Source organism: Rhineura floridana, chromosome 12 (assembly GCF_030035675.1).
Source record: "Rhineura floridana isolate rRhiFlo1 chromosome 12, rRhiFlo1.hap2, whole genome shotgun sequence".
NCBI lineage: Eukaryota > Metazoa > Chordata > Lepidosauria > Squamata > Rhineuridae > Rhineura > Rhineura floridana.
The window spans coordinates 8947075-8972980 of NC_084491.1; the positions used below are offsets into that span (position 1 = coordinate 8947075).

The 25906-nt window shown below is 47.0% G+C and overlaps 1 protein-coding gene across 12 annotated transcripts in view; it reads left to right on the plus strand.

Annotated features, from left to right (window-relative positions):
- The window catches only part of ANK1 (ankyrin 1), a 271938-nt gene that overhangs the window by 178674 nt on the left and 67358 nt on the right, over positions 1–25906 (plus strand). For 9 of the 12 annotated variants that reach the window (XM_061592462.1, XM_061592466.1, XM_061592461.1 and 6 more), the window contains exons 16-23: positions 266–364; positions 8984–9181; positions 17880–17978; positions 19061–19159; positions 19772–19870; positions 22106–22198; positions 22305–22377; positions 23888–23911. In XM_061592462.1, the coding sequence (XP_061448446.1) occupies positions 266–364; positions 8984–9181; positions 17880–17978; positions 19061–19159; positions 19772–19870; positions 22106–22198; positions 22305–22377; positions 23888–23911 (784 nt within the window). The remainder of the gene's footprint in view (positions 1–265; positions 365–8983; positions 9182–17879; positions 17979–19060; positions 19160–19771; positions 19871–22105; positions 22199–22304; positions 22378–23887; positions 23912–25906) is intronic. The other 3 variants (XM_061592468.1, XM_061592464.1, XM_061592463.1) reach the window with 1 other exon arrangement.

Genomic DNA, 25906 nt, shown 5'->3' on the forward strand with positions numbered 1-25906 from the left:
GGGTTCCAGGCAGGGAGTCTCTCCCAGCCCTGCCTGGAGATGCCGGGGATTGAACTTGGGACCTTCTGCAGGCAAGGCAGATGCTCTGCCCACTGAGCTGTGGCCTTTCCCCACTTGCTAGGTTGTGAGTAGTTTTAAAGATGGTGTTTGATCGGCTGCATCTATCTCCGCTGTATTTTATATTTTGAGTCTTGGAAGCAGCCCTGTATCATCCCTATGGGTAGAAATAAAATGAAATAAACACCCTCTGCTCCTCTCTCTGCAGAATGGCCTTACGCCCCTCCACGTAGCCGTGCACCACAACAACTTGGACATCATCAAAGTGCTGCTGCCCAAGGGAGCCTCCCCACACAGCGTGGCCTGGGTAAGGGGCAGGGGGCACTCCCGCCACGCTGCTTTGGGCAGAGGTTTAAGGATCGGGAGGGCAGAGGAAATATCAAAACAGCTGCGCCCTCTTCCTGCCAGCATGGAGCCATCTCATTAAGGGAGTGAAAAGAGCTTGCCCGAGCCGCGATTGCTCAGTCCAGGCAGATAAGACTCTAGGGGAGTGGTGGGGAATCTCTGGCCCATGAGGCAAATGAGGCCGTCCAGGCACTTCTGTCTGGCCCTCAGGAGTTTTCCTAGGCCATACCCCTCTCTGGCCTTGCTCCGTGCTCTCTTCAAGTTCTTTTACCCGATGATGTCTCCTTGATCTGCAGTGTAGGATTTTGTGTGGCTGGGATGTAGTGCATTCTACAAAGGTAAGTTGCCCCGCCTACTTTTGCCTCTGGCTCCTCCCACTATCCCCCAGAAGGCTGCCCACGAGGGGACGCAGCATTTGAGCTGGAAAGGGTTCCTTGCTGCTGGCCTTGGGGAAACTCTGCTCAACTCAAGATGCCCCCAGAAGTGTCTGATTTAGATTCTTCTCCTTCTTCTTCTTCTTCTTCTTCTTCTTCTTCTTCTTCTTCTTCTTCTTCATTTATTTATTTATTTATTTATTTATTCATTTATTCATTTATTTATTTATATCATACCATCCTTCCAACACTGGAACTCACGGCGGCTTCCAGATAAAAACACATATACCGTATATTCCGGCATATAAGACGACTTTTTAACCCTGGAAAATCTTCTCCAAAGTCGGGGGTGGTCTTATACGCCGGGTGTCGTCTTATTAGGGTTGCCATATTGCCTGGATAGCTGGGTTTTACCCGGATTCTAAGCATGCCACCTGGCGCCCGGCTAGCCCCTTAGGTGGCCCGGATTCTCAGCTTTCATTTTTTAAAAAATTAAGTTTCTAGGTGGTGCGGTTCTCGAGATATATATAAAAACGTCAGGCACCCCCCCCCCGGTTAAATCTTTTTTTAAACTACTGTATAGCACTTCGTAGCTTTAACCCCGCCCGTTCAGGATTTCAGCCAATCAGTGAAGTGTTTGTTTGGTGGCAGTGTCTGCAAAACTTCATTGCGAGGCCAGAAAATGGTGGTTTCCCCTCCTGTTTATCTGAAAATCTCATAAATTGGGTAGGTATATACATTTCAGTTTTTCCCCCTGTTGTGTGTAGGAGTCAGATCCTGGGCAGTGTTTTGAAAACCTTCCCAATAGTTGCTTTTGGGGGTAAAAACAGTGCTAATCCCATATGTCCAGAGTAAATCCTATTGAATTCAGTAGGAATTACTTTTGAGTAGACATGATTATGAATGTGCTGAAAATCAATGGGACTTTGGAGTGAATGTAAAAAAGAATTGTGTTTGTGTTCTCTTTCTGCCCCCCCCCCCGTCCTATTTTAAAGCAAGTAGGCAGGGCTTACTTAGGTATTGCAGTTTTTATTCTGTAGGAAACTAATACTGATTTTTAAAAAACTAATACTGATTTTTCTGCAATGACCAATTGGTTTGACAATAAACTATTATATGGGCTGTATGTATTTATACATCTGCAGTGTGTGCGTGTGTGTATGGAGTCTTTCCAACACCCCTGTGAAGTAGGGTTGGAAACCAAGGCAGCTCACAACAAGAAATAAAGCCATTTATTTATTTATTTTATTCAGCTTATATCCCGCCCGACTAGCAAACAGCTCTCTGGGCGGCAAACATAGAAACATATACAATAATAAAATTACAAGATCAATATAACAAATATAAAAGTACATCATCTAAAATACCAATTACAACATTTACATAAATAACTTAGATTAAAATGCCTCAGAGAAGAGAAAGGTTTTAACCTGGCGCCAAAAAGATAATAGTGTCGGCGTCAGGCGTACCTCCTCGGGGAGACTATTCCACAATTCAGGGGCCACCACTGAGAAGGCCCTAGATCTTGTTACTACCCTCCGGGCCTCCCTATGGGTCGGGACCCGGAGGAGGGCCTTCGTAGTAGACCGTAGTGTACAAGCCGGTTCATAACGGGAGAGGCGTTCCTGCAGGTATCGTGGTCCCGCGCCGTATAAGGCTTTATAGGTTAATACCAACACTTTGAATCTGGCCCGGTAGCATATTGGAAGCCAGTGCAGGCGAGCCAGAACAGGTGTTATATGATCAGACCGCTTAGTTCTTGTTAGCAGTCTGGCCGCCGTATTTTGCACTAGCTGTAGCTTCTGAACCGTCTTCAGAGGTAGCCCTACGTAGAGCGCGAGTTGCAGTAGTCCAAACATGAGGTTACCAGAGCATGAACCACTGATGTAAGGTCCTCCTTACTCAGATAGGGACGTAGCTGGGCTACCAACCGAAGTTGGTAAAACGCATTCCGTGCCACCGAGGCTACATGGGCCTCGAGTGATAGGGAAGAGTCTAAAACGACTCCCAAACTACGAACCTGATCCTTTAGGGGGAGTGTAACCCTGTCCAGGACAGGGTATGTATCCACCATCTGACCAGAGAAACCATCCACCAGCAGCATTTCAGTCTTATCCGGATTGAGTCTCAGTTTGTTAGTTCTCATCCAGTCCATTGTCGCGTCCAGACAACGGTTCAGCACATCGACCGTCTCACCTGAAGAAGATGAAAAGGAGAAGTAGAGCTGCATGTCATCAGCGTACTGATGACAACGCACTCCAAAACTCCGGATGACTGCACCCAACGGCTTCATATAGATATTAAAGAGCATGGGAGACAAGACCGAACCCTGCGGGACCCCATATTGGAGAACCCACGGGGTCGAGCAATGTTCCCCAAGTATTATCTTCTGGAGACGGCCCGCCAAGTAGGAGCGGGACCACTGCCAAGCAGTGCCTCCAACACCCAACTCCGCAAGTCTCTCCAGAAGGATACCATGGTCGATGGTATCAAAAGCCGCTGAGAGATCAAGGAGAATCAACAGAGTTACACTCCCTCTGTCTCTCTCCCGATATAGGTCATCACACAGGGCGACCAAGGCCGTCTCAGTGCCAAAACCAGGTCTGAAACCCGACTGAAATGGATCTAGATAATCGGTTTCATCCAATAGCGCCTGGAGCTGGTCAGCAACCACTTGTTCCAAGACCTTGCCCAAGAATGGAACATTTGCCACTGGTCTATAGTTGTTAAAGTCCTCTGGGTCCAAGGAAGGTTTTTTCAGGAGTGGTCTCACCGCCGCTTCTTTCAGACAGCCAGGGACCACTCCCTCTCATAAAGAGGCATTTATCACTTCCTTGGCCCAGCCAGCTGTTCCATCCTTGCTAGTTTTTATAAGCCAAGAGGGGCAAGGATCAAGTACCGAAGTGGTTGCACGTACCTGTCCAAGCACCTTGTCCATGTCCTCAAACTGAACCGACTGAAACTCATCCAACAAAACATGACTAGACTGTGTTCCAGACACCTCATTAGGACTAACTGTCATAAAATGGGAATCTAGGTCCCGACGAATGCATAAGATCTTATGCTGGAAGTGCTTAGCAAACTCATTACAGCGGGCTACCGATGTATCTACCATGTCCTGTGGGCCAGGGTGGAGTAGCCCTCGGACAACTCTAAAAAGCTCCGCTGGGCGGGAGAGAGATGACTTAATAGTGGCGGCGAAATGTTGTTTCTTCGCCGCCCTCACTGCACCTACATACCGCTTGGTAGAAGCACAAACCAGCGCATAATTGCATTCGTCGGGAGTTCGTCTCCAACTCCGCTCAAGCCGTCTCCTATCTTGCTTCATCGCTCTTAGCTCTGGAGTATACCAAGGAGCTGTATGAGCTCTACAAAGGAGAGGGTGCGCAGGAGCGATCGTGTCCACTGCCCGGGTCATCTCTGCATTCCACAGATTAGCCAGGGCTTCGACAGGAGCGCCAGTCCTATCAGCCGGAAAATCCCCCAGAGCCCTTTGAAAAGCATCAGGATTCATTAGTCTCCGGGGGCGGACCATTTTAATAGGTCCCCCACCCTTGCAGAGGGAAAAGGCCACTGAAAGTCTAAACTTCAGCAAGCAGTGATCTGACCATGACAAAGGGAGAGATGTAAGACTCCCCACATCCAGATTACTATCCCCATGTCCAGTAGTAAAAACAAGGTTGAGAGTATGCCCCGATGTATGTGTTGGGCCACTAACACGTTGAGACAGCCCCATGGTTGTCATGGCGTCCATGAAGTCCTGAGCCGCCCCAGACAAAGAAGCCTCGGCATGGATGTTGACATCCCCCAGTACTAATAGTCTGGGGGATCTCAACAATACCTCCGAGACCACTTCTGTCAGCTCAGTTAGGGAAGCCATTGGGCAGCAAGGTGGGCGGTACACCAAAAGAATTCCCAGTCTGTCCCTCTGGCCCAACACAAGGTGCAAACACTCCAGACCCGTAACTGCATGGACATGGTGCTTGGTGAGTGAGATGGAACTCTTATAGACCACAGCAACCCCACCTCCCCGACCCTCAGATCTCCCATGATGCTGAACCAAATACCCCGGTGGGCAGAGCTGGGAGAGACTAACTCCACCCTGCTCGCTTATCCAGGTCTCGGTTATGCATGCCAGATCGGCTGCCTCATCCATAATCAAATCATGGATGAGGGAGGTTTTATTTTGTACCGATCTGGCATTAAGAAGCAGCAACTGGAGATCTGAGGGTTGGCTGAGAGGACAACCAACAACCCTGCGGATATGAGAGGGACCGGAACAAGGCACAGCCACTACATGTCTGGGCCGCGTTCCCCTTACCTGGCATGTCCCTCTCATAACACCATACCTCCCTCTGCCTGTCACTACGGCAATTGGGCCCCCCTCTAGTCTCCCCACTTGATAGAAAGATCTCTTCCCCAGGCACATTGTAAACTATAATACAAAAATACAAACAACCGTATATACAAACATACACACTCACACACAACACACACTCACTATACAACCACACCATTCAAATTCAGCCAACATGCCAAAACCTAGGCCCGCATACTGTGCACGCAGATTTAAAATCCAATAACCATAAAAACAAGTATAAACAGTTGCAAAACAGTGTAAAGTAGCATGATTCGGAATTTTGGGTTGTGTGAATGAAGTTGCTTATCACTTGAGGTTGCATTTCTGTCCCTGTTTGAGTAAGCCCCATTGAATACGCTGGGACTTGCTTCTGAATAAATAAATTTAGGATTGCACTATAAATATCTTTACAGTTTGTGTAAATAATAAATATATTTGATAGTTATGCTTATATAAATATTTCTTCATTTATCATATTTTTGGTTTTTGGTTAGGAATCCTGACTGGTTGTGAGATGCTTAGTTTTTTGCCTTATAGGAATCTTGTTGTGGTTGGTATGGTATTACATTTAGGAAAGTGTTACTGCCTTCTGTATTTTTTTTTCCTATTTGCATTTCACTTATCTTTAACCTCACTCCGTTACAGCCATAGAAGCAACAGCAGCATATGCAAGATAATTAACTTCCATTAGTGATAAGAACAGAATTTATAATTATTATTTCAATTAAAACAAGAAGCTTATCAATACTTTGAAGAGGACCAGATATTTATTTTCTTTCTGAGCCCAGGACTGGGTCTTTCATGATGCCCGGTGTGTGTGTGTGTGGGGGGGGAGCAGGAGAGTAGTCGATAAGACAGACATCCTGGCATTGATAATCGAATTAGCAAGGTATGTGTGGGGTTGTTGTACACTTCCAGGCTCAGTTTCATTTTGAGTATGGAGGTGGATCCTGTGTAGATGTGGTTATCAAAGGGAGAATTTTGAGTTAAGCAAAGCTCTGCTTTTATAAAACCTAAGAAACATACAGATACTTTGAATGTCTGAGCGCCTGCACCAGTGGAATACTGGAGGAACTTGTAAAACTTGCTGCAACAGTATTTAGAACTGAGCATGTGGTGTGAAAGACTCCTTTTCCTAACATTTTGGCTTGTTTTTCTCTGATTGTGTATTTTAATTGTTTTTACTATATTTGTAAGCTGTGCTGAGCTCTGTTTTTAACAGCAAAAGGGCAGGATATAAATTCTCTTAATCAATCAATAAATACTCCATAATGTTGGAAACTAGAGTCTAGGCATTTAATGTTGCTTTAAAAAAAAAGATTTCTCACATCTTTCCCCAGTTTTTGGTGGTAATTCCTAGGCACAAAAACAAAACAACTGGACAATCCAAATATTAATATTTATAAGTTTATAAGTGACAGTTTTCCTGCTAAGTACCTGCATGTCATAAGCAGGGGTAGTCTTATACGGTGAGTATATCCCAAACTCTATATTTTAACTGGAAAAGTTGGGGGTCGTCTTATACGCCCAGTCGTCTTATACGCCGGAATATACGGTAATTAAAACATATAAAATCTACATTAAAATAGAATTAAACTATATCCAATATTAAAACCATTCAAACTGATAGCTAAAAGAGGATCAAAGCCAATATAAAATAATAATGTTTGGCATTAGCAGTGCAATCCCGGCAGTCCTAACTTTAGCATCCATCAGTACCAAAAGTTTGTTGAAATAGGAAAGTCTTTGCTTGACGCTGGAAGGACTGCAGGGATACTCAAGATGGTCACGGTCTGATACGGCTTTGGGCAAAAAGGTTGTTGGGCTTGGCTCTGTAGGGCCACTTCAGTCCTGGTGTCAGGAGCTCAGTACAGAATGGGCAGATCCTCCTACAGCAGGTAAGGCTGCAGGTGGTTGGAGGCTGAGGAGACAGGTGGGAGTAGAGGGCAGAGCCCAAATGCAACACGAGGGCTAAGGCTGCACTTCTGATGCTTGAAAATAAACAGATAAACAGGGCTGGGCAGGCCAGACAGCAAACTAGGCAATTTGCATGGAATTTCATTTATTTATATTATATCCTATCCTTCCTCACAAAGGAGAACTATTTAACAGCAGCAAAAAGAAAAGCATTCTAAAAGCAGTTAAAAACATTCTAAAACACAGTAAAAATTTAAAGACATTCTTCCATCCAGTGATCTCCAGGTTGCCAGGAACACTCCCCTTCAGCCGTCAGATGGCTGGGTAAACAGGAACATTTTCAACTTCCTCCTGAAAGTGAGTAGTGATGGTGACAGACACACCTCACTGAAGAGGGCATTCCACAAACGGGCAGCCACCACTGGAAAGGCCCTGTCACGGGTCAGTGCCAACCAGGCAACCACCGGTGGTAATCCCTGGCAGGAAGCTGAGGTAAAAGTATAGTCTGGAAGGCCAGAGGGGTAGCCTAGTGGCTCATCTGAGCAGACAAATTCAGTGTGATGTAGCAGTTAGGGCAGGGCGTGGAGCCTTTTCCTGCCGAGGGCCACATTCCCTTCAGGGCAACATTCTAAAAGCCGTGTGCCAGTGGTGGGCAGGGCCAGAGGTAAAAGTGGTTAGAGCAACAAATGTGAATGTTACCTTTGTACAGTAGGCTAATTTCTACCCTCCCACACATAACCTTCTCTGTCCATAATCCAGACAATCAAGAGTCATTGTTGATAGTTCAATGACATATTCTAGCCTGGCAGAAAAAGCACACAGCTAGGGCGTGAAGCAAGACTAGTGAGAAGTGTGGCCTAGAGAGAGTTCTGAAGGCCAGATAAAGAAGACTAGAGGGCCACCTGAGTTTCGGTACTCCTGGGTTCGATTGTCAAGCTAGGACCAGGGAGACCCAGGTTCAAGTCCTAGCTCAGCCATGAAGCTCCCCAAGTGACCTTGGGCTGGTCACCATCTCTCAGCCTAACCTACCTCACAGGACTGTTGTGAGCATAAAATGGAGAGAAGAGAATATGTCTGCTATCTTGTGCTCCTTGGAGAAAAGGCGAGATGTTAATGTTTCAAATAAATAAATTCCAAAGGAATGTTACCTCCTGACTGAGGATGTGGGTGAAGCCTTAGAGCTGAATAGCAATAAGGCATGCAAGATAGGCTCTCCTGGGCAGGGGTGTAAGGAGGCATTGTTTTACGTTCCACCCTGAATTTGCTGCATGCAGCACTGTTTCCATTCCAATGCAGTTTGTCTTCTGCCAAAACTGACATTATTCATCTCTCTGCTCACTGTAGCAAAATTACGTAACTTGCGTAATCAATTGCGTAAATTACATAATTCTGTCATTTCGTTTTGCCATCCCATTCATTTCAGTGCAAAGGAAACACAGTGCAAATGAGGGCAAAGTGTAATCAGTTATGTAACATTTGCAGACTGAAAGCAAAAACAACAGCGAATACTAATTGTATTTGCTAGGTTGATTTCCATTGCGGACATGAAACGAATAAGCAAACACCGAGAATTTCCATTTCACTTTTTTCTTGGAATTCTCCAATGTCCCTATGCCTGGGTCACCTGGGACTTGAAGGATTCTGGTCTATGGTGCTGGCATCCCGGCTTGGAATCTCTGCTGTTCCCTTGCATCACCCTCAGCCTTGGTGATGCAGAGAATGGCAGAAATTAGATGAAGCACAACAGCTCCTGACACTTGATCGCTTTGGCCTTCTGATGTTGTATGTGAAATGTTTTTTATCTTGATGTACACCGCCCAGAGAGCTTCGGCTATGGGGCAGTATAAAAATTTAATTAAATAAATAAATAAATAAATAAATGATGTGTTTGACTTGCCCTGAGCTGGGTGGTGGCGTCTCTCCTCCGCAGAATGGATACACCCCCCTGCACGTCGCCGCCAGGCAGAACCAAATGGAGGTGGCCAGCAGCCTGCTGCAGTACGGTGCCTCCGCTAATGCTGAGTCCACGCAAGGAGTGACCCCGCTGCACCTGGCCGCCCAGGAGGGCCACGCAGACATGGTGGTGCTGCTCCTCTCCAAGCAGGCCAATGGCAACTTCGGCAACAAGGTGAGCAGAGCAGCTCTGGGTATGCTGAAGAGTTGGGAGGGCAAAGTGCACCATGTGCTTTTTGAGGAGGGAGGAAGCTGACAACTCTGATGTGGGCCTCCAGGCACCTGTCTATCCCTCGGGGCTCTCCCTAAGCACGCCCTCGCCCAAGGCCACACTCCTCGCTGCTTCTTCCCCATACCCTATTTAAGTTCTTTTGCCTGGCTAGAGCGGTTGTGTCCAACAAAGGACTCCCACTTGTGCAATGCAACGTCCCCTCCCTCTCCTCCCCTGGTGTGCTCTCCCCAACCTGTTCTGGGTGGTCCCATAACCCTCCAAAGCTGATTTGGGGAGGTGTGTGGGGGAGCGGGAGAGGAAGCTCCATTGCAAAAGTGGAAGCTCCACGTGCACAATTACTTTGTTGGGTTGTATCCAATGTGTCCTTCAACAGTGATGATGCCTCCTGCTTGCCAGAATGGATATGCGCGTGCCTGAATGTGTATAGAAACCTCTAATGTTTGCATAGCTGGAATGTACCTGACTGTACAAAGGTGTTGGGTGCTGTACCCCAGTGGTGGCTGGTGGCTCCATGTCAGGGGAGCTGTGGAATCTGCTCAAGGTTTTAGTCCAGTCTTTCAAGGAGCTGTCCAAGGTGCTGAAACCCACAGTGGATTCCACTGCCTCACTGACATGGAGCCACCAGCCGCCACTGCTGTACCCATTGCTCTGCCCACTTTTGTCTTTGGCTCCACTCACTACTGGGGAATGGCCCCTGGAATGTTCCCCACAGAGAATGTGGCCCTCGGCTGAGAAAGGCTCCCTGTCCTGGTGATAAGACCTCTCCCAAACATTTTAAGCCAAGAAGCTGTTTTGTTTCACCCTCTTTGCGGAACATAATTCTACCAGCAGCTGTCAGCCATGAAAACTGGACAGAGCTTCCATGTTTAGAAGCAGTGTACCGCTTCATGTAACAGGTTCTGGGAGGGGGGAGTGCAACAAGAAAAGGTGTATTGGGACCACAATACCTGATGGAACGCCTCTCCTGACACAAACCCACCCATACACTACACTCAACATCCAAGGCCCTCTTCCGGGTGCCTACTCCAAGGGAAGCTCGGAGGATGGCAACAAGGGAGAGGGCCTTCTCAGTGGTGGCCCCCAAATTATAGAATGGTCTCCACTGTCATCTTTTTGGCGCCAGGTCAAGACTTTCCTCTTCTCCCAGGCATTTTAGCATGTGTTTTAAATTGCTTTTTAAAAAATGTGTTTTTAAATCTGTATATTTGTTTTTAATGTTTTTAATTATTGTAAACTGCCTAGAGAGCTTTGGCTATGGGGCGGTATACAAATGCAATAAATAAATAAATAAATAAAGTAAGTATAACAAGTCACACCATGGGTCCGCCTGACTCAACATTATCTACACTGACTGGCAGCCACTTTGCAGGGTTTCAGACTGGAGTGTTTCCCAGTCCAAGCTGGAGATGCCAGTAACTGCACATGTGACCATCTGCATGCCACGCCGGTCCTCTGCCACAGAGCTACAGTCTTCATGCTTTTCTTGTGGGCATCTGCCTGGTCCCTGCTGGACACAGGGCAAGATGGAACTTTGGTCTGCTCCAGCAGAGCTCTGAGGTTGTACAGTCCCCAAAGACTGTACCATTATGATTCTTTTTTTTCCTGAGCACCCTGATCAGTTGTAAGGTTTCTGCATCCACCAATGGCCATTAGGTGGCACCAGTGTGTTCGGTGTGGCCTCTTCCTGTGCAAAAAGACATCCACTCCAAGAGAGCCATAGAATAGTACATAAGAACAGCCTGCTGGATCAGGCCAGAAGCCCATCTAGTCCAGCACCCTGTTCTCACAGTGGCCAACCAGATGCCTGTAGGAAGTCTGCAAGTACTACAATGAAACTAATGACCTAGGAAGGTGGTGGGCTCTCCAACTCTGGAGGCATCCAAGAGGCAGCTGGACAGCCACCTGTTGGGTATGCTTTAATTTGGATTCCTGCATGTGGGCAGGGAGTGGACTTTATGGTCTTATAGGTCCTTTCCAACTCTACTATTCTGTGATTCTAAGTGGGACCTGAGTGCAAAAACACTCTACCCACCTGCGCATACCATGGATTGTGAAAAAGACAAATAATTGGGTATTAGAACAAATTAAACCAGAACTATCACTAGAAGCTAAAATGATGAAACTAAGGTTATCATACTTTGGACACATAATGAGAAGACATGATTCACTAGAAAAGACAATAATGCTGGGAAAAACAGAAGGGAGTAGAAAAAGAAGAAGGCCAAACAAGAGATGGATTAATTCTATAAAGGAAGGCACAGACCTGAACTTACAAGATCTGAACAGGGTGGTTCATGACAGATGCTGTTGGAGGTTGCTGATTCATGGGGTCGGCATAAGTCGTAATCAACTTGAAGCATTTAACAAGTATTCAGAAGCACACTGCCTCCAACAGTATGTGTAGAGCATATCCATCAGGGTTAGGGTTGCCAGGTTCAGGGCCTGAGACTGATCCTGTATCTTTAGGAGAAGAGATAGTCAGCCAAGTGCAGGTGTCCTTTCAACATTGTAATGGGAAAAACCACAAGGTGGAATTCTCCCTTCCCCCTGCACAACTTTTAAAGATACAGAAGACCTCTTGGTTGCCAGGCCCGGCCTCCAAGAGGTCCTCTGTATCTTTAAAAGTTGTGCAGGGGGAAGGGAGAATTTCACCTTGTCGGAATTTCTCTATTGAGATGCGTAGCAGAGTTGCGTAGCGCTGCGGAACGGAGAGTATTGAGCGAGCTGTGTGTGTGTGTTTGAATCTTTGCTAAGATTCTACCTTCCCTGCAAATTAGTCAGTCAGAGACTTTAAGCTTTAAAATAAGAAACAACTACATTATTCTGGAAGTACGTGCTTGATAGGAAAGAGTTCTATATCTAGCTAACTAGCTATGCTGGAGCAACGAGCACTGGTCCCAGTGCTGGCCGTCATTCTGGTTGAGAGGAGAGACAAAGAGAAGATGTCTGGCTCCCCTTTCGAGAGAAAGAGAAAACAGAGAGAGGCAGGAAGGAACTGAGATCAACATTCCTTTGCTTATCAGCCTAGCAGGAAGGGAAGAGACAGCAGGATCAAAGGGATAGGTATAGCCTCAACCAGCAAGAGGTCTAGCTCTCTAGCTACCCTTATTAACCCCATGCAGCCTCAACCCACCAAGTTGGAGTTGAACCTCATACATTCCAACACACCTTGCAGTTTCTCCCATTACAGTGTTGCCAGAGTACCTGCACTTGGCTGACTTTCTCTTCTCCTAAAGATACAGGATCAGTCTCAGGCCCTGAGCCTGGCAACCCTAATCAGGGTTAGTAGCTACTGATGGGCTTATTCTCTTTTAAAGCCATCCAAGTTGGTGGCCACCACTGCCACTTGTGGAAGTGAATTCCATAGGTTTAACTATGCGGGGTATGAAGAACAACATAGGAACAAAGGAAGCCACCCTGTACTGAGTCAGACCATTGGCCTATCTTGCTCAGTATTGTCTGCACTGACTGGCAGTGGCTCTCCAGGGCTTCGGGCAGGATTCTCTCCCGACCCTACCTGGAGATGCCAGGGACTGAACCTGAGACCTTCTACAGTTGCTCTGCCACTGAGCTACAGCCTTTCCCCCAAAGTGGGAATTTCTTTGATCTGTCCTGAATCTTCCAACATTCAGGTTCATTGGATGTCCCCAAGTTCTAGTGTTATGAGAGAGGGAGAACAACTTTCCTCTATCCACTTTCTCCACACCATGCATATTTTTATACACTTTGATGATGTCAATTCTTACTTGCCTGTTCTCCAAACTAAAAAGCCCCCCCAATAGTAATTCCCAGATTGGGGACCTTGAAAGGACAGCTAGTGGGGCACTAAGAAATAAATTAAATAAGGGTTCCTGGGAACTTCCAGATGCGCAACAAAAGGTGCATCTCTCTGCATGGTCCAGTGCTCCTTCCCTGCCTCTTTCCCAATGAACCTTTGCTGGGGACAGGCAATTCTGTCTGTGGAATGTAAAGAAGAGCCTTCATTTGCTACAAATGTGGATTAGTGCTGGGCCAAAGCGTGGGGCCCAGCAGTTGTCACCCTCCTGAAAGCTCTTTAGACCAGCCAACTTTTTCATTTGTCTGGCATTTTGAAGTGGTTAAACTGCTTCCCATGCATTGTAATCTTTACAACAACCCTGTAAGGTAAGTTATCCCCATATTGGAGATGGGGGAGAAGCGGAGGCTGAGAGAGTGTGGCTTGCCTAAGGTTACCTAATGAGTTCATGGAAGAAAAGAGATTCAAACTGTCAACTGCTTGGTTCATAACACAAATTGCTTCCAGATGACCTGTTTGCTGAGCATTTGTCCTGATTTGTTTGCACAAAGGTTTCAGGGAGATCATGCAATGTCCGCTATTTACTGAGCGTTCATTCTGATTTGTCTGTGTGGATGTTGCATCAAACAATTGTTATCCTAAGTTTTCCACTGTATTTTCCAATTGCTTTCTGTACAGCAAAAAGTCCAGGGAAGCGGGTTTGCTGCACGAGGGCACCAAGTCCATTTTAATTACCCAACCTGAATTTGCCAGTATCCAATTGAAACCCACCTGAGAAACAACAATAGTCTGGAAGTGGCATCAGAAACGCTTAGTCACCCTCTATGCTGCACCAGCCTTTTTTGAGCACAACGGATAGCGTGTTGGGCTTTTGGTATAGTGATGTGATTCAAAAGTTGTCGGTTCGGGCCCGCCAGAGTCAACTAGTCCTTTGGGGAAGGGCAGTAGCTCAGTGGCAGAGAACTTGCTTTGCACGCAGAAGTCCCAAGTTCAATCCCTGGCATCTCCAGGTAAGGCTGGGAGAGACTCTGTGCCTAAAATGCTAGAGAGCTGCTGCCAATCAGTGTAGACAATACTGAGCTAGATGGACCAGTAAGGGCGCCTATTACATTCCCACGCTCCATCAGGGAACTTCAAAGTTCTTATGTTCCTTATGAGCTCCTGCGTTCCAGCTTCTTAGGGCCAAACTAGATGCGAAAATGGCGGGTTGGTGGGGTTAAACCCAATGTAAATGTACTGCCTTCAAGTCAATTCTGACTTATGGCGACCCTATGAATAGGGTTTTCATGGTAAGCGGTATTCAAAGGTGTTTTACCATTGCCTTTCTCTGAGGCTGAGAGGCAGTGACTGGCCCAAGGTCACCCAGTGAGCTTCATGGCTATGTGGGGATTCGAACCCTCGTCTCCCAAGTCGTAGTCCAACACCTTAACCCAGCCTTTCCCAACCAGTGTGCCTCCAGATGTTGTTGGACCACAATTCCCATCTTTTCTGACCATTGGCAATGCTGGCTGAGGCTGATGGGAGTTGTGGTCCAACAACATCTGGTGGTACACTGCTTGGGAAAGGCTGCCTTAACCACTACACCACATTGGCTCGATCACATTGATAGTAGAGCACCGGGGGCGGGCTGTCTACTTTTAAGAGGAGAGGTAGGGGGTCCTAAATCTCCTTCCACTTGCCTCCTAGCAGCCTGCAGCCAGTCCTCCTGAATGCCTTTCTCCTCAGCTGACCTCTAACCCAACTAGGAGAAAATCTCCTGGAGGGGAAGGTCTTTGAGGAGGTAAGCATGAGGCTCCTGTACTCTGCAGGTGAAGGGCCCTTTTGCTGCTAAAATTGGGTGCACATCAAGGCAAACCTGCTGTGGATTGCCGCAGAGGAAGAACCACAGCTCAGCGGTAGAACTTGGTATGCAGAATGTTTAATTCCTGGCATCTCCTGTTAGAAAGATCATTTGGCAGGAGATGGGAAAGATCTTTTTCTACCTGGGATAATGTTGCTGGCCAGTCCCTGTGGACAATACTGGACTAGAAAGTCTGACCTGGTATAAGGCAGTTATCTGCATAGGAATATAGGCAGCTGCCTTTGCTGACTCACACCATTGGTCCACCTAGCTTAGGCTCATTGACACTGACTAGCAGTGACTCTCTAGGGTTTCAGGCACGGAACTCTCTAGGGTTTCTCAGCCCTACCTGGAGATGCCAGGGATTGAACCTGGGACCTTCTGCATGCAAAGCAAGGTGCTCTACCAGTGGTCTATGGCCCGTCCTGTACTTGTGTAATTAAATTGCTGGGGATTCAAACAGGAGCGGGTTGTTGCCATTATGTCCCACTTAAGGAGACAGCTTTCTGTAGGAAACAGGCTGCAGGAGGAGGAGGAGGACCTTTGGTCTGATCCAGCCCTGCTGTTCACACAGCACACAGGCAAACGATGGAATTCACTCCAGCAGGATGCAGTGACAGCCACCAACTTGGGGTTGGCTTTAAAAAAAAGGATTAGACTACTTTACAGAGCATGAGCCTATCTGTGGCAATTAGGCATGATGGTTATGTTCTGCCTTCATTGCTGGAGATCTGAATAGCAGTTGCTGGGAGCCACAAGTGAAGAAAAATGCTGTCATACTCATGCCCTGCTCTTGGCTTCCAACAGGCGTCTGGTTGGCCACTGTGAGGACAGGATGCTGGACTAGGGGGGCCTTTGGCTTGATCTAGCACGGCTCTACTTGCGTTCTTATGAACCAGATTTTAAACACACCTCCCACCGCATCTCATTGAGCCTTTCTCAGTCCCTGTTTCATTTAAAAAGATTTAAACTGAGGAAACAACAGCTTGTGTTGATCCATTCCTGCCACCCAATCGGGACATTCTTCTTCGCTTACCAACTGCAGCGAGCTTAGAGTGTTTCTCTTGGTTAGAAATAGCCCTCAAAATATATTCTCCCAGCACATTTCCCCAAACACCAATCCCACCAGCCATCTGCTGCGAAGCGCTGACAAGGCAGGCTGGAATGCCATCTGGAAGGCTGTGGGGGCTGATGCACCAATGGGATCTGGCATGGTTCTGGTTCCATGATAGCCCTTGCCTGATCTTTGACAGGGCTGGGGTTCAAGCCCCACCGGAAGAAATTTCCCCTAATCTCAGATAGGTTGGGGCTAGGGAATAGAATAATCTGTCCTTTTCGGTTTCTCTCTGTTTTTCATTTTTCCAGTCTTAAATTCAGTTCTCCACATTTCTGCAGCAATTTGTGATTATATATATAAAAAATCCTCATGAAGATTCTTCAGCATATTAGTGTGGATTTCTCCTAATAAACAGTATTCAGTTTTGACTGATGCACACATTTCTGAAAGCAGTTTCCCCGAATGCAGTGGATTTGTGTGTTATTTTCACAAATGGATTCATATGTATGCACACGTTTATCCAACATATATGCATTTCTGTAAACATTCTTTGGTTGGAGAACTGCATCACAAAATGTGGATATGTGCTAATTTTGAAGGAGGGCTGTGTTTCGGTTCTCATATTGTTTTGAAAGGGCAAATTTGATAGAGTCAGCTTTAAATGCAAACAGAATTGCTGCCCTGGGCTCCTGCTGGGAGGAAGGGCGGGATATAAATCAAATAATAAATAAAAGTAAATAAATAAAATAAAATACATTTCCGGGTGGTGTGGGAAATGTGCTCTCTGCTGGTGCCTGGCTTCCTTACAAGACTGGTGTTTGAAAACATACGTGGTGGCTCAGGGTCAAACTAGGATTGCCTCCATACTGTCACTATTTTGTGGGAAGGATTCAACTGGTAATTTAGGTTTGCACAATTGTTTATTGATTGATTAATTTATTCTATTATTGCATTTATATCCTGCCTTTCCTCCAAGGAGCCCAAGGCGGCATAAATGTTTCTCTCCTCCTCTCCATTCTATTCTCACAACAACCCTGTGAGGTAGGTTAGGCTGAGACAGTGACTGACCCAAGGCCACCCAGTGACCTTCATGGCCAAGTGGGAATTTGACCTCTGGCCTCCCAGATCCTAGTCTGACACTTTGCCACACTGGCTTTCATTTGCCCCCCTTTTTTTTAAAATGGACCTTTTGCAGTTAGGAAAGTGACAGAGAAATTCCCTAAAAAGTGTGGGACAAATGACTGATTATTGGGAAGATGTATAACCACCATGCAAGCAAATCAGGGTGAAAACACGATGAACGCTCATTGTTGTATAACAAGAGTGGGGAACCTTTGGCCTTCCAGATGTTGCTGAACTACAACTCCCATCAGCCCCAGCAATCATAACCGATTGCCAGGGATGATGGGAATTGTAGCTCAGCAACACCTGGAGGGCCAAAGGTTCCCCACATCTGTGGTATAACATCCCATAAAAGGCCGCAGTTCAGTGTTGGACTGTCTGCTTTGCATGCGAAAGGTCCCAGATTAAATCCTTGGGATCTCCAGGTAGCTGGGACAAACTCCTGCCTGAAAGCCCAGAGAGTCACTGCCAGTCAGAGTAGACAGTACTGATGGGAAGGGGCCCTAGTTCAGTGGTAGAGCATCTGCCTTGCATGCAAAAGGTCCCTGGTTCAATCCCCGACATTTCCAGGTAGGCTGGGAAAGAATCCTGCCTGAAATCCTGGAGAACCTGTGCCAGTCAGTGTAGGCAATACTGAGCTAGGTGGGCCAATGGTGACTCAGTATAAGGCAGCTTTCTGTGTTCCTAGGTCTCCAAAAAGAAATCAGAATGAAAGCCTAGTAAAGCGCAGGGATCGCTCCAGCCCCAGAGCCTCTTCTTTAAATAACGGGCAGTTTCCCTAGCAGTGTTTTCTGGTGCCTCACACCCATACCCTTTCTGTGCAACTTGTGTTCTGCTTTTCTTCCAGAGCGGCCTCACCCCCCTCCACCTGGTGGCTCAGGAGGGCCACGTACAAGTGGCAGACGTCCTCCTCAGGCATGGAGTCCGAGTGGATGCAACAACGCGGGTGAGTCAAGTCGAAGGCCGTGTTGTCTTCTATCACTCTCTGGCACTGACTTCATGAAGGCAGGCCCAGGACACGGGCATCCTCCTCTGGGGAGGGTCAAGGGGGCAGCTGCACCCCTGGATGAGCCACAATCGCCAGATCCACAACTTTCTGTCTGTCTTTTTTAAGAGAGATTAAGTTTCTAGCTTTTGTAGAACCTGAGATATGAGGACACAAAATGTATTGGCATGCTATTTGTCTCAATTCTTTATGAGAAAGTAGCCTGCTTCCCCTTTCATGTTTTATTTTGCCTCCCACTGCACCCAGAGCAACTCCTGTAGATGCCCATGGCCCGGGGTCTGAGTGTCATTTGCTGGTCTGGCTGGTGCTGATGGGCATTGTCGTCCAAACCATCTGCAGGGCACCAGATCGGAGGAGGCTGTGCTGCACCATCAGTAGGCCCTGTGCTTGAGATGTGGAAAATCACACCTTTCCTTAGCTAGGTGCCCTCCAGGGGTTGCTGGACTACAACTCCCATCACTCTTGGCTGCTGGTCATGCATGGTAATGCTGCCCTAACAAAAGCCTGCAGGCCCTAACCCAGCCGCTGTGGTGGCAGTGCTGGTAGAGCTGAAGGAAATCCATAAATGGATGTGGTGCAGCTGGGGATGTGCTAGAATTCCACCCAATTTAGATTTGGTACCAAATTTTCCATTAATTTCGCTTATTCTCTGTTGTTGTGGATCGAATTTTTATGTAGAGATTTTCTGCTGCTATTTTCAAAAACTGATTGCTTTTTTAAAAAAAAATCTGCCCCAAAAATATTGATATTAAGAGCAATAATTTTATAGATATTTCCTTTAATATTATCTATATTTCCTTTAAAATGGTCAATATTAATATTTTGTGTGAGGGGAAAAAACCCAGATTGGTAAAAGCAGTGACTAGCAGACCAAGAACAAACTCAAATCGATACTAGCCTGTTGCGTCGTCAGACTGCTTTTGAACCAGCACTGGCCAATGGATCCCATCGCTAGATGCCTCCTGGCACAGCAGTCCCCAGGGGGATGTGAAAATATGTTGCTCTTTATATCTGTCTCACAGATGGGGTATATGCCATTGCATGTGGCTTGTCACTATGGGAACATCAAGCTGGTGAAGTTTTTGCTGCAGCACCAAGCAGACGTCAATTCAAAGACCAAGGTATGAAAAGACCCTCTAATAACTTGTTTGCTTTTCATTTTTATTTATACTCTTTTTGATTTACAAGAGTTTTGGGAGGTGTCCAACTAGCTTATTCTCTCAGTGTAAGGATTTATGCTTGCGCCGCAGAACTCCCCCCTCCTCCCTCTATGCACACCCCATTCCCTCTCCAAATTGGCTCTGGAGGATTGGGAAAAAACCCAGAACAGATTTCATGGGCATGTGGGAGGGGGCTGTTTTGTTTTTATTACGTTTTGAGTTATTTGCTTTTTGGATAATTGATGGCCCTTGGGTAGCCCATAAGGTTGTTGACCATGATTATTTTGTGGAAGAAATGTGGTAGATTACCTGCTTTGCATGCAGAAGGCCCCAGGTTCAATCCCCGGCATCTCTAGTTAGAGCTAGGAAAGACTCCCTGCCTGAACCCCTGGAGAGCTGCTGCCAGTCAGTGTCGACAATACTAAGCTAGATGGTGTAAGGCTATGCTCCTATGTGCTTCTAGTGGCTCTTAATAAACTTATTGCCCTACTATTGGTTAAGTACAGTCTGAAACTGTCCCGGGTGTTTGCTTGCTTATTGGATTACGTTTCTCCCTTCCTCTTCTCCTCACAGCTAGGATACACTCCTCTGCACCAAGCTGCTCAGCAAGGCCACACTGACATTGTCACCCTCTTGCTAAAGCACGGGGCCTCACCCAACGAAATCAGCTCGGTGAGTGTGGAACATTGAGGGGCTGGGTGTGCGGGCAGCCACATCGCCCCCTGCGTGGCTCATGTGCTCGGCAGTGGAGGCTGGTCTGTTAGGGCATTTGGGGCACTGCCCCACCCACCTCGGTCTGCTCTTTGCCAGCTGCCTGCCTTCTTCCTTCCAAGCCAGTCTAGGGGGTGGCACTGGCTGCCAGCTTCCTCCTCCTCTTCCTCTTTAGTCTCATTGTTGCCATTATAGAACTCATCAGGAAGGAGGGTGGGGACAAAACCTAGAATTCGTTGCCTCTGGCTCCACCTACTGTTGGGCCCCGTGCCTTGTACCCTACCAGTCTCAATGGGCGCCAACCAACACTTATGCTTGGCTCACTTTTCTTTCTGCGTTCCTAGACCGTTTCTCGCTGTCACCTATGCCTGGTTCGCTCACGCGTATCTGGATCACTTGCTCCTCTGTGCTTGATTGGTGCACACAGGCAGCTGGAATGTATGAATAGGCTGTGCTGAAAATGAGCCTTTGTGAGGTGAAAAGGAAGTTCTCCCTGTGTGATAGCAGGTTTACATGCAAGCCACCTCTTGATGTGGCATGTGTAAACAAGCCCAAAGAACAAGGGGGAAATGGATGTTTACAGTCCACATTTTGGTTTCGAATGCAGCCACAGCTTTATGCAACAGGGGCATGTAGCTCCAAAAGTCTTGCCCTGAATTTGTTGGTCATCTCAGGATCAGCTCATACAGTCGTTCTGCGCATGGCCAGGGGCTTTGTATTTCAGCCTAGATTCTGCTGGACAAACAGTAGGATTGGCATCTGTTTTTGGATCCCAATGCATTCAAGTTTCAGCAGATCAGCAGGCCATTCCACCCCATGCCTGCTCTTTTCCGCCAGCTTCTCAATTTATGCAATCCGATTGGCTGGAGGAACCACTGCTGGCGCAGCAGCACTCTTTGCTTCTGCCTGGGGAGGGGGGATCCTCTACCTCCACCTCCTCCTTCTCCTTTGCTGATTTGCTGTTTTGTGGAAGGAAAGAGTGGTGTGGTGGCACTGACAGTGGCTCCTCTGAGCTGGGTTAGATTGAGGGGGCAGGGTTCATTGCTGTCCTTTTGTGGACCTAGCAGCAGCGGAGGGGACTCCAGAGCCATTGAGGAGGCTTGGCTGGACTCAGTGGGCCAGAGCAGAGCAGGGAAGTGTGCTTGGCAGCAGTAGCTGCATACCAGTGTTGCAGAAAATCCATTCTGGCTCAGGCAAGCATGCTCACTCCGCATGCAGATTGAGTATGCAAACTATTAAAAATTCTGCTTTCAAGTCTGAAATAAGCAGAATTCTCCTCCTTCCCTAGCAAATAGCAAACAGTCCCCCTAAATAGTTCATCATCTTAAGCAGAGGCCTCCATTCTATGTGCCACTGCCCTGCCTCTCTTGGGAATGTTTGATGTGGCTCATCAAGTCACAGCTTGTTCTCATGTCAAACAGTTCAGAGAGTCCTTTCCTCCAATGCAGCCAAGGATACAAACTGTAGCAGCCAACCCCATGCAGAGTGTCTGTGTGAAACACTTGTTCTCTGAGCAGCCAACTATACAAATGCATGAGAGTTGGCCTGAATAATATGTAACAGAGCATCTTCAAGAGCCTTGAGGTTGAACCCATGGATGCGTATCTACCACAATTGCTCTGGAGTGCAGAGCAGAAACACAGATTATTGTGTAAAATTCAGCTTCCTGAGAATCACAGCTTTCATTTCTTTTTTTAAAAATCAAGTTTCTAGCCCTTATGGATAGAAATATATGATTAAAAGTGTGTGGACAATGCCTGCTGAAATCTCAAGAATCTAGAAAGTTGCTGAATAAGGGCCAGACTACGCATGACCTTAACTGCATAGTTGTGCCCTTGAGTACAGGGTTTCACTCCTGACAAATAGCCAGTCTAGGCCACCCATTTCAGATCAGGACCTGAGCACAGGGGCACACACACACACGCCCCAATCCAGATTAGGGCCCCTGCAAAAAAAAAAAGTCCCCTTTGAAACAAATTATGCACTCAAAAGCAGAACTATGCCATTAAGGTCACATATAGTTTGGCCCTGAGATTTTCATTGGTTGGAGGGCGGGCTTCACTGCCCTGAAAAGCCCCTTCCCCTTTCCCATTGACTAGTTAAACAAGAATAAATTAATGCAAATTAAGCATGTATGTGTTGAAATTTGCATAATTTATGCAGGTTGCTAAATACAGCTTCTCTCTCTCCCCCCAGAATGGTGCCACCCCTCTGGCCATTGCAAAGCGGCTGGGCTACATTTCTGTAACCGATGTGCTGAAAATTGTCACCGATGAGACCAGCCTGCTGGTGAGTCCCATGGCTAAGCCTGACCTGGGGGCGGAGGGGTTCGGGGTAAAGTGGTGCTGTTGCAGCCCTGAGGTTCTGCACCCATCTGATCTGTTGCTTCTTGCAGTCATTCAGTGACAAGCACCGCATGAGTTTCCCAGAGACTGTGGATGAGATCCTAGATGTTTCTGAGGATGAAGGTGAGTGCTCAGGTTTCTCTAGCTCCAAGGGTTGCTGCTTTGGGAGGAGATCATTTAAAGCAGTGGCAGCTGGTGGTGTCAGCAGCACCTTGCACAGCTCCTTGAAAGTTTTGACTAAAACCTCGAGTGGATTCCACTGACATAGAGCCACCCGATTGGAAAGTCCTTGAACCAGTCCTTGCTGAGGGAATAAATAATAATAATAATAATAATAATAATAGTTGTTGTTGTTGTTGTTGTTGTTATATTAATTAAATTTATATTCCACCCTTCCTCCCAGTGGGAGCTCAGGGCAGCAAACAAAAAACACTAAAACACTCTCAAACTTCATAAAAACAGACGTTAAATTATATTAAAGCAAAACATCTTTTTAATATGTATTAAAACAAAACATCTTTAAAAACATCTTTTTAAAAAAGCTTTAAAAACTTCTAAAAAAGCAATTCCAACACAGATACAGACTGGGATAAAGTCTCTACTTAAAAGGCTTATGGCTTGTTGAAAGAGGAAGGTCTTCGGTAGGTGCCAAAAAGATAACAGAGATGGTGCCTGTCTAATATTTAAGGGGAAGGAATTCCAAGGGCCAGTGCCACTACACTAAAGGTCCATTTCCTATGTTGTGTGAAACGGACCTCCTGATAAGATGATATCTGCAGGAGGCCCTCACCTGTAGAGCATAGTGATTGACTGGTATATAAGTGGTAATCATTGCAAGCATTTCCTATTTATCGGCCATGACGGATATTTTTTGCAGAAAATGGGGTAAGAGCCAATAAAGTGAACTGAAGGTGAACATCCCAAACTTGATTTATATGGCCCTTTCTCTTACATGCTGTGTTCCCTTCCTGCCCCCATACAAGTAACTTTTATTTTCCAAGCCTTCACAAATGATTTGGAAAGAAGTTAGTGCTGGCATTTCCACTTTTGAATTAAACTTTTAGCAGCTTGAAGAACATGCCTCACTTCAGTTCTGCCTCTCTTCGGTCAAGCAGAGCTTGCCTTCCACGCAGCTCAATGTGGTTCATGTACCTCTAGAAAGATGTTTCATTGGCAGCACTGTGCATATGCCTCAATGCCATGGGAGTGCAACAGAAGCGCAGAATAGGCCCTGGAGTGCAGAACACAGTTTCCTGAGAATCTTCAGTTTAATTTTTTTTGAAAGCAAGTTTCTAGCCCATATGAAGGCAGAGACGTGCTTGAAATTGCTTCAGGCAATGTCTGCTGAAATCTCAATAGCCAGAGATGAAGCTGCATAGGATGTTCAGTGTTCAAAGGCTGGGACTTCTCTTCCCAGGATATATATCTCCCACCCCTCTCAGAATTATGCCAAACACCAATCTGCCTTGGGAGATTGCCTGTCATGGGCCTGTCTCTACCCACTCCTCCCCTTTCTGGTTTTGACCCGAGGCTCAGTGGGTGCCTGGACCCCGATCGTGCCCTGTGCATTTGTGCCCACTACCTCGAGCCAATAGTTCAAATCTGCTCTTTTTTCCCCCCTCTTGCTTTCCAGGCACGGCTCATGTAACTCTCCTTGGTATGGACTCTGTGTTGTTGTTGTTGTTGTTACTGTGGGACTGGCTCACCTGCCCCCATTCCACCCACCCACGTGGAGCCACCGGGTGCCACACGCCTCCATCCCATGCCATCCTCGGCTTCCCGGCCAGGGGCCCCGCTCACCCACCTACCCACCCATTGTGTCTGTGGCCATGGGGAGGGTGGGAAAGGGAGACACTGCATGAACGGACATCATCCTCATTGCTGCGAGCACCAGGTCTACTTCAACCTGCAGGTGAAAGGCACTCTGGGGCATCAGTGTCTGGGCTTATTTGAGTATCCTATAGGCAGAAATCTAGGGGTTTGTGCCCCTCTCCCGTGAGAATGGAACAATGTCCTTTGGCCCCCTTGACTCCTCTTCCTTCTCACCATCACTCCTGAACCCCTTTCTGCCCCATCCCATCATAGAATCATAGAATAGTAGAGTTGGAAGGGGCCTATAAGGCCATCAAGTCCAACCCACTGCTCAATGCAAGAATCCAAATTAAAGCACTTTCTTTCTACATTTCCCACCCCCTGCCCTTTACTATCTCCTCTAAGGATAAGGAGAGAAAGTGACATCAGGATCTGGGTCATTCCCCCCCCCACTCCATTCCTTCTTTTTTCACATTTGGTGAAAATGGCCCATCTTTCCCACTAACTGGCATCACTTAGTGACTGCTCCTGCCCACTCCCCCAGGTAATGTAGGACAAACTATGTGTGTTCCAGTGGCGGAGTAGAATCCGCTACGGGTATTAGTCTGAACTTTCAGCACCTTGAAAGTTCAGACAAAAACCTGGAGTGGATTCCACTGTTCACTGACATGGAGCCACTAGCTGCCACAGATGTGATCCTAACTGCACAATCCTGCTTCTGAGTACAGGATCTTTCCCCTCCCATAAATTGCCAGTGCAGGAGGGCTGGCTCAGATTGGCTGGATCAGTTGGGGCCCTAGCATGGAAGGGGTGGTGGTAAGGGAAGCATTAAGCCTTTGCCCCCCCCACCCCCCACAGTTTGCATCTTCCACCCTGTAAGGATCCCATTTGTTTAAAATGTAAGCACAGGGGACTGATTTGGTCAGGGTCGAAGGTGGGGGGCAAAGGTTTAAAGTGCCCTCCATCCCCCTGCACTAATGTCTTCCTGACCTGGATTGCTGACAGCTTGGGGAAAACAACCTTGCCTTCAGGGCACAACTATGCTGCTCAGGTCACACGTAGCTTGGTTCAGAGCCTTCTCATCAGGAATCTAACCTGATCTTCCGGTCACCTTAGCTTTGAGGCAGGTGTGGGGAACCTTTGGCCCGCTGATATGCAACTCCCATTAGCCCCAGCAAGCATGGCCAATGGCCAGGAATGATGGAGTCATCGTTCAGCAACATCTGAAGAGCCAAAGTTTCCCCACACCTGTTTTGAAGGATCTCTGTATGCCTGTGCTGTCCTGGTCATTCAGAGTCATCCAGTGCTTGGTTTTCCAAGGTGCTTTGCAAAAGGGATTGCTCCTCATGGTGTGGACGCTCACCCTAGTTCGCCTCTGGTTCAACAGGCTTGCTGAGCTATTCCCCACCAGCACCCCGCCAAAGCTGCAAAGCTGATCTCTCAGTTTTGATAGTTCTTCTTGTTTTTTTTAATGAGGTCTTGGCTTTGATGTGTGTGTGTTTTTAATGAGGCTTGCTATACTTTATTGCCTTTTGGATTGACAGCTGCCTTCAGTTTCTTTGAAAACTCAGTAGGGTATCTATTTTTTAAAAAATAAATAAAACAAAGCGCTGTTTCATCACAGGTGACAGCAGAACCAAAGGAAAAATGTGCATGTGCACCATGGGAGGTGAAGCCTCTCCCAAAAGCCACTTTCAGCTCTCTGGACCAGGGCTGTCTGCCCGTGCAAGGCCCTGTTTCAGGCCTGGGGAACATTTTTCTGTCCCAGAGCCACATTTCTTTCTGAGCAACCTTCCAAGGGCTACATGCCAATAGTTGGCAGGGTTAGAGGCAGACATGG